The sequence below is a fragment of the Empidonax traillii genome, unplaced genomic scaffold (assembly GCF_003031625.1).
Source record: "Empidonax traillii isolate 1590-97213 ecotype Southwest subspecies unplaced genomic scaffold, ASM303162v1 scaffold8:size5222938, whole genome shotgun sequence".
Classification (NCBI taxonomy): Eukaryota; Metazoa; Chordata; class Aves; order Passeriformes; family Tyrannidae; genus Empidonax; species Empidonax traillii.
The window spans coordinates 2,471,251-2,484,334 of record NW_020955201.1 but is presented as its reverse complement, the minus strand read 5'-3'; the positions used below and the strand labels follow the sequence as shown (position 1 = coordinate 2,484,334).

The following is a 13,084-nucleotide window of genomic DNA, read 5'->3' as shown; positions in this document are numbered from 1 at the left end:
AAAGCTGACACTTGCATCCTTATTACTGGTGGTCTTCCTCTTACCATCCCTAAACTGATGTGAAACTTTCTTTGTCAGTGTGCACCCACTTGGGTTGCTGATATTTGTTGACTCTTGAAAAAACTTTTAAATGAGCAGGTAGAGGGTAAGCCTTCATTTTCCCTGTGTTTTCAGCTGTGGGTACAAAAGATTTGCCTTTACAGTAGCTTTGCAAAATAGATGCACAGTAGATCACTTTCTTAAATAAAAACCTTCCTTTCCACTTACTTTTTGAAGTAATTGCTTGTTACTTCAGGATAATGTTTTGTTTTATTATAGCCCATCCTTGCTCAGACACAAATAAGAGGATGGACCAACTGAAAGCCCGGCTCTTCAGTATGGGTAACAGTTTCTCCCTTTAGCTGGCCCTCCATCCCTTCCTAGAGACTAGCATTTTGTTTGGTTCTTCTGCAATGTCACTGACTCTGTATCTTTGCCCCACAGCTCTCCCACTCACTGCTATGACCACACCACTGAAGGATGCAATGGATGCCTTGATCAGGATTTTCCATCACTACTCTGGCAAAGAAGGAGACAGATAAAAGCTCAGTAAAGGAGAACTCAAGGAGTTTCTCACCAGTGAGCTCACTGACTTCCTTTCAGTAAGATGCAGCTTCTGAACCTCCTGAAGTACTGTTTCATGGGTGGGATAAGCAGCTATCCAGGTACTTGGGTAGAGATAGCATCTCCTTCTGCAAGGCCCATCCTGCCACAGCTTCTCATATAACAGTTCTTTGTGGAGCTGTACAGAAGGATATGAGGTCAAATGTCCCATTTAAGAAGTGTGTTTTCAGAGGGTAATGGAGCCCCACTACCCTGCCATGTATCACCACCAGCAGAGGTAGGTACCTGTGCTCTGCATGTTCCTCAACACTTCTGAGCAGGCGAGCGAGGCCAGCCTAGAAGCAGCAACAAAATCAATGCTCAATAAGGCTTTAATTAGTTTGTTTGTTTGTGTGTTTCATTTTCAATAATAGGGCATAGATAAGCCCTTTGAAGAATTAAATACAGTAACCAGTTCTCATGAGGCAGAAGCTTGTGCACACTGGCCACACAGTACAACTGCTTCTGTGCCCTGCAGAGGGATGCTAAGAAAAGCCTTTCAGTGATAAGCTGCTGATCTGAATATTTCTTTGCACATTTGTTGTGTTCTACATTACACAGCATGGATGCTTTTATGGAATCAAAAGCATTCATAATAATGTTTTTATGTATCCTCTTAATTGTAAAAACTATTGTGGACCCTATGACCACCAGCAGGTTTTTCTTTACATTATATCCCTTTTCTCAAATTGATTTTTTTGTTAATCTTGGCTATTATTTATTATTCTGAGATTCAGTGTTCTTACTCCCCCTGAATAAGATGTGTTGTTTGTCAAGAAGAGATCTTCTGAATGTGATGAATGGATGTATAACATGACCACTTAGGAAGAGCTTGTTGAAAATCCAAGTACTTTTTGTTAAAGGATGATAGAGAAATGCACATTATAGATCTGTCTTGTCAAAAGGAATCTGTGCTCAGCATCTCCTAAAATCTGTTTGATTCATTTCAATGCCTATTTAGTATCTGTATTCCTTGTAAGAGCTGCACTGTCTTCAGTTTCTAATGCTGCTTTACTGTTCAGGTGCATATTTGATGCTGCATTTTATTTAATAGTACTAGTCTCATAACATAGCAGAGGGCTGTACTGCTGGGTGTGTCAGAATTACACATTCAATATCTGCACAGCTAAGTCAATTTTCTTTCTCTTTAGAGCCAAAAGGACCCACTTCTGGTTGATAAGATTTTGAAAGATCTGGACTCCAATAACGACAATGAATTGGATTTTAATGAATTTGTCATTCTGGTTGCTGCTTTGACTGTGGCATGTAATGATTTCTTTGAAGAACAGCTGAAGAAAGAGGGATTTTAAAAATCCTCTGTATAATCAATCTCCTGATCACAAATGCACACCAAGCATGCCTAGTTAGGTAGCCCTCATCGGTGTTCAGTGCATGCAAACCACCATTCTCACAACTGTTACTGCTGTAAGATCTTTATGGAGCTGATCAGCAGCTGGTGTAAGCTGGACCATAGCCAGTTTACACTACTTGAGATCTGGCTTTTAATATTTTCACTCTTTGTGCTCCATGCATCTGTAACATGCCTCCATCTGTTGCCCAGGTCAAGGGCTTGGGGTGACAGATTGTTTGACAGGAGTTGAGACTTCTATTTCTTAAATGTCAGGGGAAAGTAAAAGGCACAGGAATGTTCCTTAAATACTTTCTAAATGGAGAAATTTGGAATGACACATAAAACTTGCAATTTCTTTTTCAGTCATTTCATAACAACCATGTTTTTGCAGCTCAAAACAAGCAGCTTCTTTTTTGCTCAGCTCTGCTAATTTTTAAGCCCTTTTTAGATGCTGCTCTGTATCTCCCCACACTCGTGTTTCAGATGTGGTCACAGCTGTCTCTTGCTGCCTGAGCAGACGATACTGCTTGCCATTGTTACAGGTTCATTTCCTCCATCTCCCTAGCTTCAATTTTGTTGTGTTGGCATTACTGCATCCCAGCAGTCAACCTCTTCCCCCAGTATAAATGAATTTATTCATATGATAAATTATTTAAATACATAGGAGATTTAGTCAGCAAACTGCTCTGAGGATTGATGGAAGGACTGGGTCTTTGGGGAAAATGTGTAAATGCCTTATTTCACTACTCTGGCATGGTTAAGAGCAGGGCTTTTAGAGGACCACTTGCAGGGGGTTTAATGATGGAATCCCAGGGTATACCTTTGTAATGTGAGTGATCTAATGGAAGAATGATTTCATCTCACACCAGTCCAACCCACTGCATGGAAACAGTGCAAAGTTTCTGGCATGGGGCAGTGGGACCCCATGGCCAGGGAAGGAGGGAGTAAGACTATCCCTTTCAGAGTTAACTTGTTCTTGAGTTGAATTAAGAGTTCTTCTACACTTCTGTTAAAATTAAGCATATTTCCAAGGCCCTGCAAATCCTCAGAGGCAGGGGGTTGTGGCTTTTTTCTTGCATGGAAAGCTCTCTTATTTCTTTGTTATTTTGTTGGTAACTTCAAACTGTAATAAAAGGCATCTGAATTCAATGAAGATTTTCTGTTTGTATAAGAGGTTAGTAAAAAACATCCCCCAATGAAGATGTGCCTTGCTAGGCAACATTTGAGGAATGCAGTTCACTTGTCTCTCCTTCCCAGACCACCAACCATCATTCAGTAATGAGTATATTTTTATGAAATTATATATTATTAAGAATATGTGATTTATTATAAGCAGGGGGTTCTATAGTGTGTAATAAATAAAACAAGGGGCAGTTATCATCCTAAGAAAGGGGCCACCACCAAATGATGTTATCCCAGAAAAACAGCAGATTTTGCAGTGATGACAGGGCCACCCTGTGCTGCCTCTTCAAGCATTCAGTGATAAAGTTATATAGGATTCACAGAAGATCTTCTATATCAGCACAGCAGAAATTACTGAAGTAAAACTGGCAACAACTGGGCAACTTCTTGTCCCCTTAATTGTCATGCACCTAGATATCACTGCAAGCATTGGACCAGGATAGCAGGAGTATCAGCCAGAAAACATAAGACTGCTTTTATGATACCCTATAGGTCCTGCAGACTGTTGCCAGTCTACAAGCCTTTCACCTTCCTCCAAGAGGAATTGAAAGAAGAGCAGCCTAAAGCTACAACTCCAAGTTAAATGATTGTCCCACTAAGGACCAGTTTCTTCTTTATGACTTCTGAGCAAGATGCTTTTGGGAAACAAGATTCCAAACATTCACAAACCTTTTACTCATCCCTGATGAACTCCTGGACATGTAGCATCCCATATGCAAAACAGAATTATGCTAGGTCACAGCTGGCATCAGCTATGTGCCCTGGGGTCAGGCAGCGAGAGTCACTGCCATGATGCAGAGGCTCAGTGGAAACATCTCATTAGCTGAATTTACTAGGAATTGTGTGCATCCTAATTCCTCTGTGGAAGGAGCTTGCTTGTACATGAGCAGTGGGTGAATCAGAGGAGAATGACTCAAATGATCTTTGTTCTAACATAGTTTTATAAAACCTCATAAATCACCCTTTTTGGCTTGGCTGGTTAGGTTTTTCTTGTTGCTGTTTTAACCAAGGACAAATGTTAAACTCTTCCAGCTTTAAAGAAGAAACATTTTTGTATAAAGACTGGAAACCAAGCAGAAAAAGAAAAAAAATACACAAAACACATTCAAATGCTCAAAACCACAAAGCCTTGGGACAGTTTGGGGTTCTGAGGTAAGACTTGCCATCCTATTATTGGGCTATCTATGGGCTGACCTACTGCACCAGTGGTCCTCTCTCATTCCTCTCCCATTGGAGCCAACTGATGTTGCATTACTAGAGGTCACTTTTAAGAAAGATACCTGAGGGTCAGCTGAAAGTTTTCAAGTTGCCTCTGAACCAGAAAAAACTGCCGGCAATCCCCTGTTCTGTAAGCATTCCTCAGAAAGGAGAACTGCATTGAAGCCCTTACACTGGCTCTGCCAGATGATGCTTGCAAGGTCAACCTTGCTATGTCCACTTTGTCTTGCAGATGTGAACATTTCAGGTTTAACTTCTCTCAGAAGGGAAAAATGTCTCCTTCAGACATGGAGGTAGAATTTTTTTCTCATTGTTTACTGACACTTATCCTGCTAACTTCAAGTCTTCCTGTAGTTCATTAATCTAGGAACATTCATTAATCTGTACATGCAAAGGAAGCTTGCTGGGTTGCTTTCTCCAAAGTCTTTCAGCTTTAGGAATTATGTCTAATTACAGACATTTTTTTTTCATTTGTGTTATCAGTCTGTCTGAAAAATCTATAGAAAATTGAACACCACAATATGGCCTATATTTTCAAGTTACTTTAAAGACCAATAAAAATACAGCAATGCCAGACAAGATCTTTTCTCTATAGTGTGAAATTGCTTTGCTTGACATCGAAATAGTAGATTTTCAGAAGATAAATTATATTATCTTGAAAGCCTCAGCCCCTGCCATTTGCTTTTATTTCAGTTCAAAAAAGACTACAAGTGCCAGTACAACTGGGTACACAAAGCTTGATGCATTATCTGTTAATAAATTTATAACTTCTTCAGATTCAATATACAACTGCCAATTTCATGACCATCAAGATAAGTGGTTTGTAATGGAGCTGTGCATCCAAGCTGTGACTTATTGGCCATGTCCAATAGAAAGGCACTACCTTTCCCACTCTTCAGCAGTGTAGAGGGTATCAAGTGCAGTGGGATAATCTCCTTCCTACAACACCACTTCCTGTTTGTAAAGGTGAAAACCTAAGTTTGTTTGGGTTGTGGAAAGGAGAGAGAAGTGACTCTAGGAGACACCAACAAAACAGGTGATATTTCCAGTAGCCAGCAGTGTCATTAACTGCTTTCCATCCAATTCTGCCCCAGGTCACTCAGCCACGCAAGGCAGATCCCCTTTCCAGGCTCCATGCTACAGCATAAAGCAGAGCATGACCAGGAGGGAAACTCTCAGGAATAGCTCAGAGTCCACCATTCCAGCTCAGTAGTGAATAGAAAAGATCCAACTCCTCTCTAATCACAGCCTTGAAAAGGTTGGGTAAATGGTCAAACACAAAACTTGTATCTGAAATCAGATTAATCTATATAAAGGTTTTTGACTGGCAGGAAGATTTGTTAAACTGTAGTGTGACGTCATGCGCATGTCTAATAAGGGCTTTGATTGACAGACCAACAATTATCAGATGTGTCTTTAGGAATAATTAAGTCTGTTGAATGGTACTGTATTATTTGAAGAAAAAAGGGGTCACATTTTCAATTTTATCTTTCTACTTCCACACGCTATGCTATGAGAGAGAATGTTTTATTTATGATCTGGTAATCTGTTTTCCAAACTAAGTCCATCCACATCCTTTCACCTGAGCTGGAATATGGTGGGTTACAGGCTCTGGGCAGCCATCAAAGAGAGCACATGAACGAACTGCATCAGAAATAATAAAGAAGAAAAAAAAAAGGCAAAAAACTTATCCTTTTTGAATGCCAACTCTCATCCACCTGCAATCAGTTGTGTATGAGGGGCAACTCCCAAGGAAGAGAACTGCAGCTGTATATATTTATTTTGCCCTTGCAAGTAGATTCTCAGCTGATATAAAATGACAGAGCCTATTGCACTTGGTGGCATAATTTTGTAACAGCTGAGAACATGTGCTTGAGACTTTAACCTTCAGTGGAAAGCTGTGTTTCTGTAAGCTGGTTGGCTAAATAAGGACATCTGTAAAATTACCAATATTGCAACAAGACAGTTAAGAGGAAGACAGAAGAAGCAGTTGTTCTGAGCACAGGTATTTGGGGGAAAATTAGTGGAAATGTTCCTGTTACGTATTTGCTTTAAATTCTAAGCTGTCCTTTGAGGTCCTGGTTGACTTCATGGGTTGCAAAGCAAATCAGCTTAGTATAGCTTTCAAATATCTATCAGTGGACTCTGCCTTAAAACACCATGTATTGCTTTGACTCTACATTCCCAGCAGTTATATGAACCTAGAAAAGCACTACAGAGTAAAGGTATAGCAGGAAAAACACCTGAGGGTAGAAAAAGTTACAAAGCGCAGAAAAGCAACTGAACCACGTGGAGCAAAATTAAGATTGCATTTTGGGAGCTGGAACATGGCAAGAAGTTGAGAATGTTGAAGAATGATGTAAATTCCTCAGCTCTGACTGGAGACATCAAATGGTAGCAGCAAATAGATCCCTGCAGCTGAGCAAAGTGGCTGGACAAGATGCAGGGCTGGAGAGCTTCATCCCATTAAACTATTGATACCTTGGCTAGGTGAAAGCAAAACTGTTTTTATACTTGCACTAATGACCTAATTCTGCAGTTTTCACTCAGGGAATTTTTTTTTTTCCATTTTTGGTGCCCCAGGAGTAGTATTACAAGAAGAACCATCACCCTCAGCAAGTCAAGTACAGTTTCTGTTTGAAATTAAAAAGCCCATTACTGCACCCAAGGTAAAGATGGTCTCTGATATTGCTCTCAAAGGTTTAGTTGCCTTTATACTTCAGGAAGTTGAAAAATCCTGACCAGGTGATCTCAAGGTCCTTCAATATATTTGATTTTTACACTGACACAAAATATTTCTGTACTTTCACATAAAAGTGTTTGGAGCGTAATTGATCAAATTGGCACTGCAGCCTGTACAGTACTAAGGATAATGGGTAAGGAATCACATACATATGAAAAATATGGAGGGAGGAGTTGACAGGATAAATATACTATTATGCTGGGTATGCTGACATTTCTTATCTGACTCATATTGACTAGTTGAATTGTATAACACTCCACAGTGTTTCTGAAGTGTGTCCATTACTGTGATGTCTAACACTACTAGAGACAATTGTGTTGAATTACAGTTTTTTCCCAGATGAGAAAGGCTCAGTCAAGGAGATTCACTTCAGCTGAGAAATACTTATCCTTCTTGAATAAGAAAAACATCTTCAAAATATCACTTATGAAAGTGGTGCTGCTTTGTCAAAGATAAAGTCTGTACTTCACAGATTAAACAAACTTTGGAATGTGACTAAGATTTCTCAATACATCTTGTTTTATATTCTGTAAAATAAACCTCAGCATTGAAAATAAAGTGACAATGTTCTAGTAACCCTGAGTTGAACAGGAAATTTGGGAGAGGAGGAAAAGGAGCTGTTGCTTGGGAAGGGTCACTGGGAGAACATTACAGCATTACAGCTGTGGTAGAGGCTGCAGTATCGTGTCCTCTGCAGATCTGGCATGGGACTAATCTGGGCCACAAGGGTTACACCTCCAAGCAAAGTCCAGCCGCAATAACTGTGCAATGTTTTGGAAAGGAGATTGTTCTTCTGCAAGACCTCTGGGACTTTCTAGAGAAGCTGCTGCAGCTGTCAAAGGCAAACACTTGGATTCATAGATATGGACCAGAGAGGCTGCCTGGGAGCTATACTGACACCTGCATGTGGCTCTGCTGTTGACATCTTCTTGCACCAACCCCCAAGAGCAGAGGTGCTATTGGAGAATCCACAGAGGATGCAGGCAAAAATTAAAAAGTTCAGCAAACGTCCAGCACCTCTCCTCACACGAGAGTAATGGCACGTACCTTTGCTAGTTTCCTCCTCCCATAACCCTTCTCTCTTTCCTGGGAAAAAGCTTTTCTCCCACTTCTTGGCCCTGACTGCTTTGTGTAGATGCTGGGTTGAGTCACAGACAGAGCTGGTAGTGATAACCACCCTCAGGGTAATCTCGGTGTCTGAATATATTGTTTGCTTGATTATTTGTAACCGCTAAACTGCAAGTTTCACAATCTTTGCTCTTAGTTGATGCCATAAATAGAGTTAATGCAACACTTATCATCAAGCCTGCATGATGCTGATAGGCTTTCCGTTCATAAATCACATGCATTTGTCATCCTTCTAAACCACTCAACATGACAAATCACACATCTCTTGTGTCAAACTGCCCAGAGTTAACAAGCTACGCTTACTTCACCTTATGGAAAGTTCAGCTCTATTTAAAGCCAATTTAGACACACACAGAGAAGTAATAGAAATGATGTTACAGAGAGATGTATGGTGAATGTTGGAAGAGGTTTGTTATACCCAGCACAGAGATGAGGCAGATAAGTAGTAATAGAAATCAATTATGTCGATACCCACAGATGGAGATGACCACAGAGTGAGGAGTCCTGGCCTAGGATGGATCACGGACTGCTGGGACACCTGCCTGACACTGTAACCAATACAAGAGTAAAGGAATGAAGCACAAAATGTGATCTCAGACTTGATGCTTCTGCTGCAGGGAATGCTCTCCTTAGCTTTCATTGCAACTCTGACTCGGTTCTTGCAAAAAGGACATATCAAGTCATTGACAGGGCCAATTTCCTTACCTTATTCTTGTTGAATTCTACCTTTCCTATTATATGTCTGTAGTCCAGGTGCTTAAATGGAGTTTCCAGTAGTTTGCTGATGCATTTTGTAGAATAGGTGGTTATCTGTTAATAACTGCCATGGCAACAAGCAAACTTGTTTCTCATACAGCCTCGAAAACAGTCCCCAAACGTAGTCATAGTCATGACCACAGCCACAGTTACCATCCTGAGTGATCTGGCAGTCACACTTTGGGCCCTGTAGACAATGAGGGCTTTGGATCTGTTAGTAAACTTCACATTTATTTTTCTGGGTCTCCACTCTGGGTTGCTTCCTGCCCTCATCCTGGGCAGAGCAGTGACTATTGCAATGGGATACAGTGGTGAGTGGATGCGCTGCTTGTCTTGATAACTTGCCCTTATCAAGAATCATACAGTGAAGCACGATATAACCTCTTAGTGGAGAGAACACCTGATGAATACTATGGGATATGGCTGCTAAGTTCCTCAGGTCTGACATGAAGTATTCACTAATGGTTTGCAAATACTAAGTATGGATTTAGTTACTCCAGTGTTTTCTGTAGTGACTGTTGGTATGAGGGAACTGGACCAGAAGCAGAAACTCCCTATGTGTTTGACTTTGGCACATACAGTTTTTGAAGCAAAATCTTGTGTGAGTCTATATCAAGAACATGATTTTCTAATGGCCTTCAGAGCTGTGATTTGTCATATAGTCTTGCCTTTGCATTCTTCTCTATGAAGTTATTGCAAAGCAGTAATTGACTGCTCACATGCAACTTAGCAAAGATGGGACCAAAAATTTAGCCCTTGCTGTAGCATATGTGACACTTCAGAGCCACTAGATTTCTTTCTCACGTTAATCTGGGCTAACTGACACAATTGTTCAGAAATAATATACTAAAGGATTTACAAGCAGTTGCATGTGTATAATAAACTACAAGTAATGTATGGCAATCCCCTACTCTTCAAAGACACAGACATTCATAGGAGACCTGCAGCTGCCTGATAAAAAGCAAGGACTGACCAGTACTCCATCTCCGAGACACCATGAGGGAAACGAAAAGCTAGTCCCTGAATGAATTATGAGCCACAGTGAGAAAGAGCATAAAGGAAATAAACATGGCTCAGCACAATGTTTAGAATCATAGAATCAGCCAGGCTGGAAAGGACCTTTGAGACCATCAAGTCCAATCCTTGATCCACTACCACTGTGGTGCCACATTCAGTCTCATCTCGTCTCCATGGATGGAGAATCCACCACTTCCCTGGGCAGCCCATTCCAATGCCTGATTACCTCCTCTGCAAAGAATTTCTTCCTAATATCTAACCTAAACTTCCCCTGGTAGAGCTTGAGACTGTGCCTTCTTGTCTTAGTGATAGCTGCCTGAGAGAAGAGACCAACCCCCACCTGGCTATAACCTTCTTTCAGATAGTTGTGAGCTCTCCCCTGAGCCTTCTCTTCTCCAGGGTAAACAACCCTAGTTCCCTCAGCCTCTCCTCATAGGACTTGTCTTCAAGTCCCTTCACCAGCCTCTTCTCTGGACCTGTTCCAGCACCTCAATATCCTTCCTGAACTGAGGAGCCCAGAACTGGACACAGCAGTCCGGTGTGGCCCCACCTGGGCTAAGTACAGAGGAAGAATCACTTCCCTGCTCCTGCTGGCCACACCATTCCTGATCCAGGCCAGGATGCCATTGGCCTTCTTGGCCACCTGGGCACACTGCTGGCTCATGTTCAGCCTCCTGTCGATCAGCACCCCCAGGTCCCTTTCTGCCTGGCTGCTCTCCAGCCACTCTGTGCCCAGCCTGTAGCGCTGCAGGGGGTTGTTGTGGCCAAAGTACAGGACCCGGCACTTGGTCTTGATGAACCTCATCCCACTGGAATCAGCCCAACTCTCCAGTCTATCCAGGTCCCTCTGCAGAGCCCTCCTGCCTTCCAGCTGATACACACTCCCCCCTTGGCTTGTTATCATCTGCAAATTTGCTAATGGTGGACTCAATGCCCTTATCTAAATCATCGATAAAGATGTTAAACAGGACTGGGCCCAGCACTGATCCCTGGGGAACACCACTGGTGACCGGCTGCCAGCTGGATGCAGCCCCGTTCACCAGCACTCTCTGGGCCCGGCCCTCCAGCCAGTTCCTGACCCAGCACAGAGTGCCCCTGTCCAAGCCATGGGCTGCAGCTTTTCCAGGAGTATGCCGTGGGAAATGGTGTCAAAGGCTTTGCTGAAGTCCACATAGACACATCCACAGCCTTCCCCTCATCCACCAGGTGGGTCACCTGATCATAAAAAGAGATCAGGTTGGTCAGACAGGACCTGCCCTTCCTAAACACACACTGGCTGGGTCTGATCCCTTGTCCATCCTGTGGGTGCTGTGGGATTGCACTTAGGATGATCTGCTCCATAATCTTGCCAGGCACTGAGGTCAGGCTGACAGGTCTTTGGTTTCCCAGGTCCTCCTTCCAGCCCTTTTTGTGGATCGGTGTGACATTTGCCAGTTCCAACCATCTGGGACCTCCCCAGTGAGCCAGGACTGTTGGTAAATGATGGAGAGTGGCTTGGTGAGCTCTTCTGCCAGCTCCCTCATCACCCTTGAGTGGATTCCATCTGGTCCCATTGAACTTGTGAGGATCCAAGTGGCTCAGCAGGTCTCTGACTGTCTCCTCCTGGAGTACAGGGGGCTATTCAGCTTCTTATGTCTGTCTACAAGCTCCAGAAGCCAGCTGTCCTCAGGACAACCTGTCTTACTGTTGAAGGCTGAGGTAAAGTAGGTGTTAAATACCTCAGCCTTGTTCTCGTCTTTGATAACTCTGTTCCCATCCATGTCCAATAAAGAATGGAGGTTTTCCTTGTCCCTCCTTTTGCTATTGATGTATCTGTAGAAAGACTGATATGCAGCTGACATGACACAAAGTTTAAAGTTCAGATATCTCACACCGTGTATTACCCAAAATGGCATTTCTTCACCTAGCACTGAGCAGTAGTGAGAAATCAGCATGAACTGCAAGGATGGAGTGCCCAAGGCAGGAGAAATCCTCTTTGCTGGAGCACACACACTGCAGTCTCACTGCTCTTCCTCTCAGTTCAAGAAACCACGAGTCACAGATAGCAGAAGAGCCTTGTGGAACATGCAGCAGCCAGACTGATCCCTGGAGTGGAGCCAGAGCTTGTCTGTGGTTGTGTCTATACAGGAAATATTAATAATATAATAGTTATAAACTTAAACATGCTTAAAGTCCCAGTGTTAGAGAGAGGTTTGGTCCACTCCAGCTGCTACACCACAGTCAGGCTTCAGCTGAGGAGTGAGGAGTGCTGTGTTAGCAAGCTGGGGACCTAAGGGACACTTTTGGAGAGTAGAAAGGGTTCATAACACCTGGCCCCTCTTCGCTTCAGGGAGGGATCCCTAAGAAGTGTTTGTAGCTCAAGAAATATCAGTATCAAGCAGGTCATGCACATTTTTTCTGTAGCAACTACTTTACCTTTTAGGAAGAGAAACTGCTTTTACCACCTGTATTATAGCCCAGAACATTATTCAGTCACGACAGGGGAGGGTAAAATGCAGTTTATTTCTCTACTGTCTTTATTCAACTTTATTTTCTCCACCTCTTACTACATCTAGGATCTCTTCTCTGCCATAGTAGCTCACAAGACACAGACAAGCTTTGAGCACAAGGTGGAGGATTTCCGCTGTGGGGCAGGTGGGTCCTCCAAAGCATGTAGCTGAATGGCATAAAAAAACTCACCCAAAACACTGCTTTAACAACGTACAAAGGCTGTGGTACCTCAGCAATACCATCCTGAGCTGTAGCAGAGATGGGTGTGTCCTCTCACCTGCACAATGGCATCCCATCGTTTCTGCCAGGAAAGAGGCTGCTCCCAGGGTAATGTAATGGCCAGTGTCTTCGCGAACGAAGAACCGGGGAGGGTCTTTCCACCTTCCAGCCTGCGCATTGGATTTTTTAGGTGAGACACAGTGTGCGCGGAACTGAGCCCACCCTTTAATCCTGAGGTTCATCTGCCGGGGCCAAGCACGCTTGGACGGTGGCAGTGAGGTCCTCAGGACGTAGATGGATTGCCTTACGGGCTAACGAGCTCCATCTGCCCGGGGAGG

At 42.9% G+C, this 13,084-nt stretch overlaps 1 protein-coding gene across 1 annotated transcript; it reads left to right on the top strand.

Moving 5' to 3' along the window:
- Window positions 1–493: 493 nt before the first annotated feature.
- S100Z (S100 calcium binding protein Z) lies at window positions 494–2,105 on the top strand. The gene is given in 2 exon segments (XM_027883881.1): window positions 494–641; window positions 1,794–2,105. Coding segments are annotated over 2 exon segments (300 nt in total). The 5' UTR covers window positions 494–500; the 3' UTR covers window positions 1,953–2,105.
- Window positions 2,106–13,084: the final 10,979 nt, after the last annotated feature.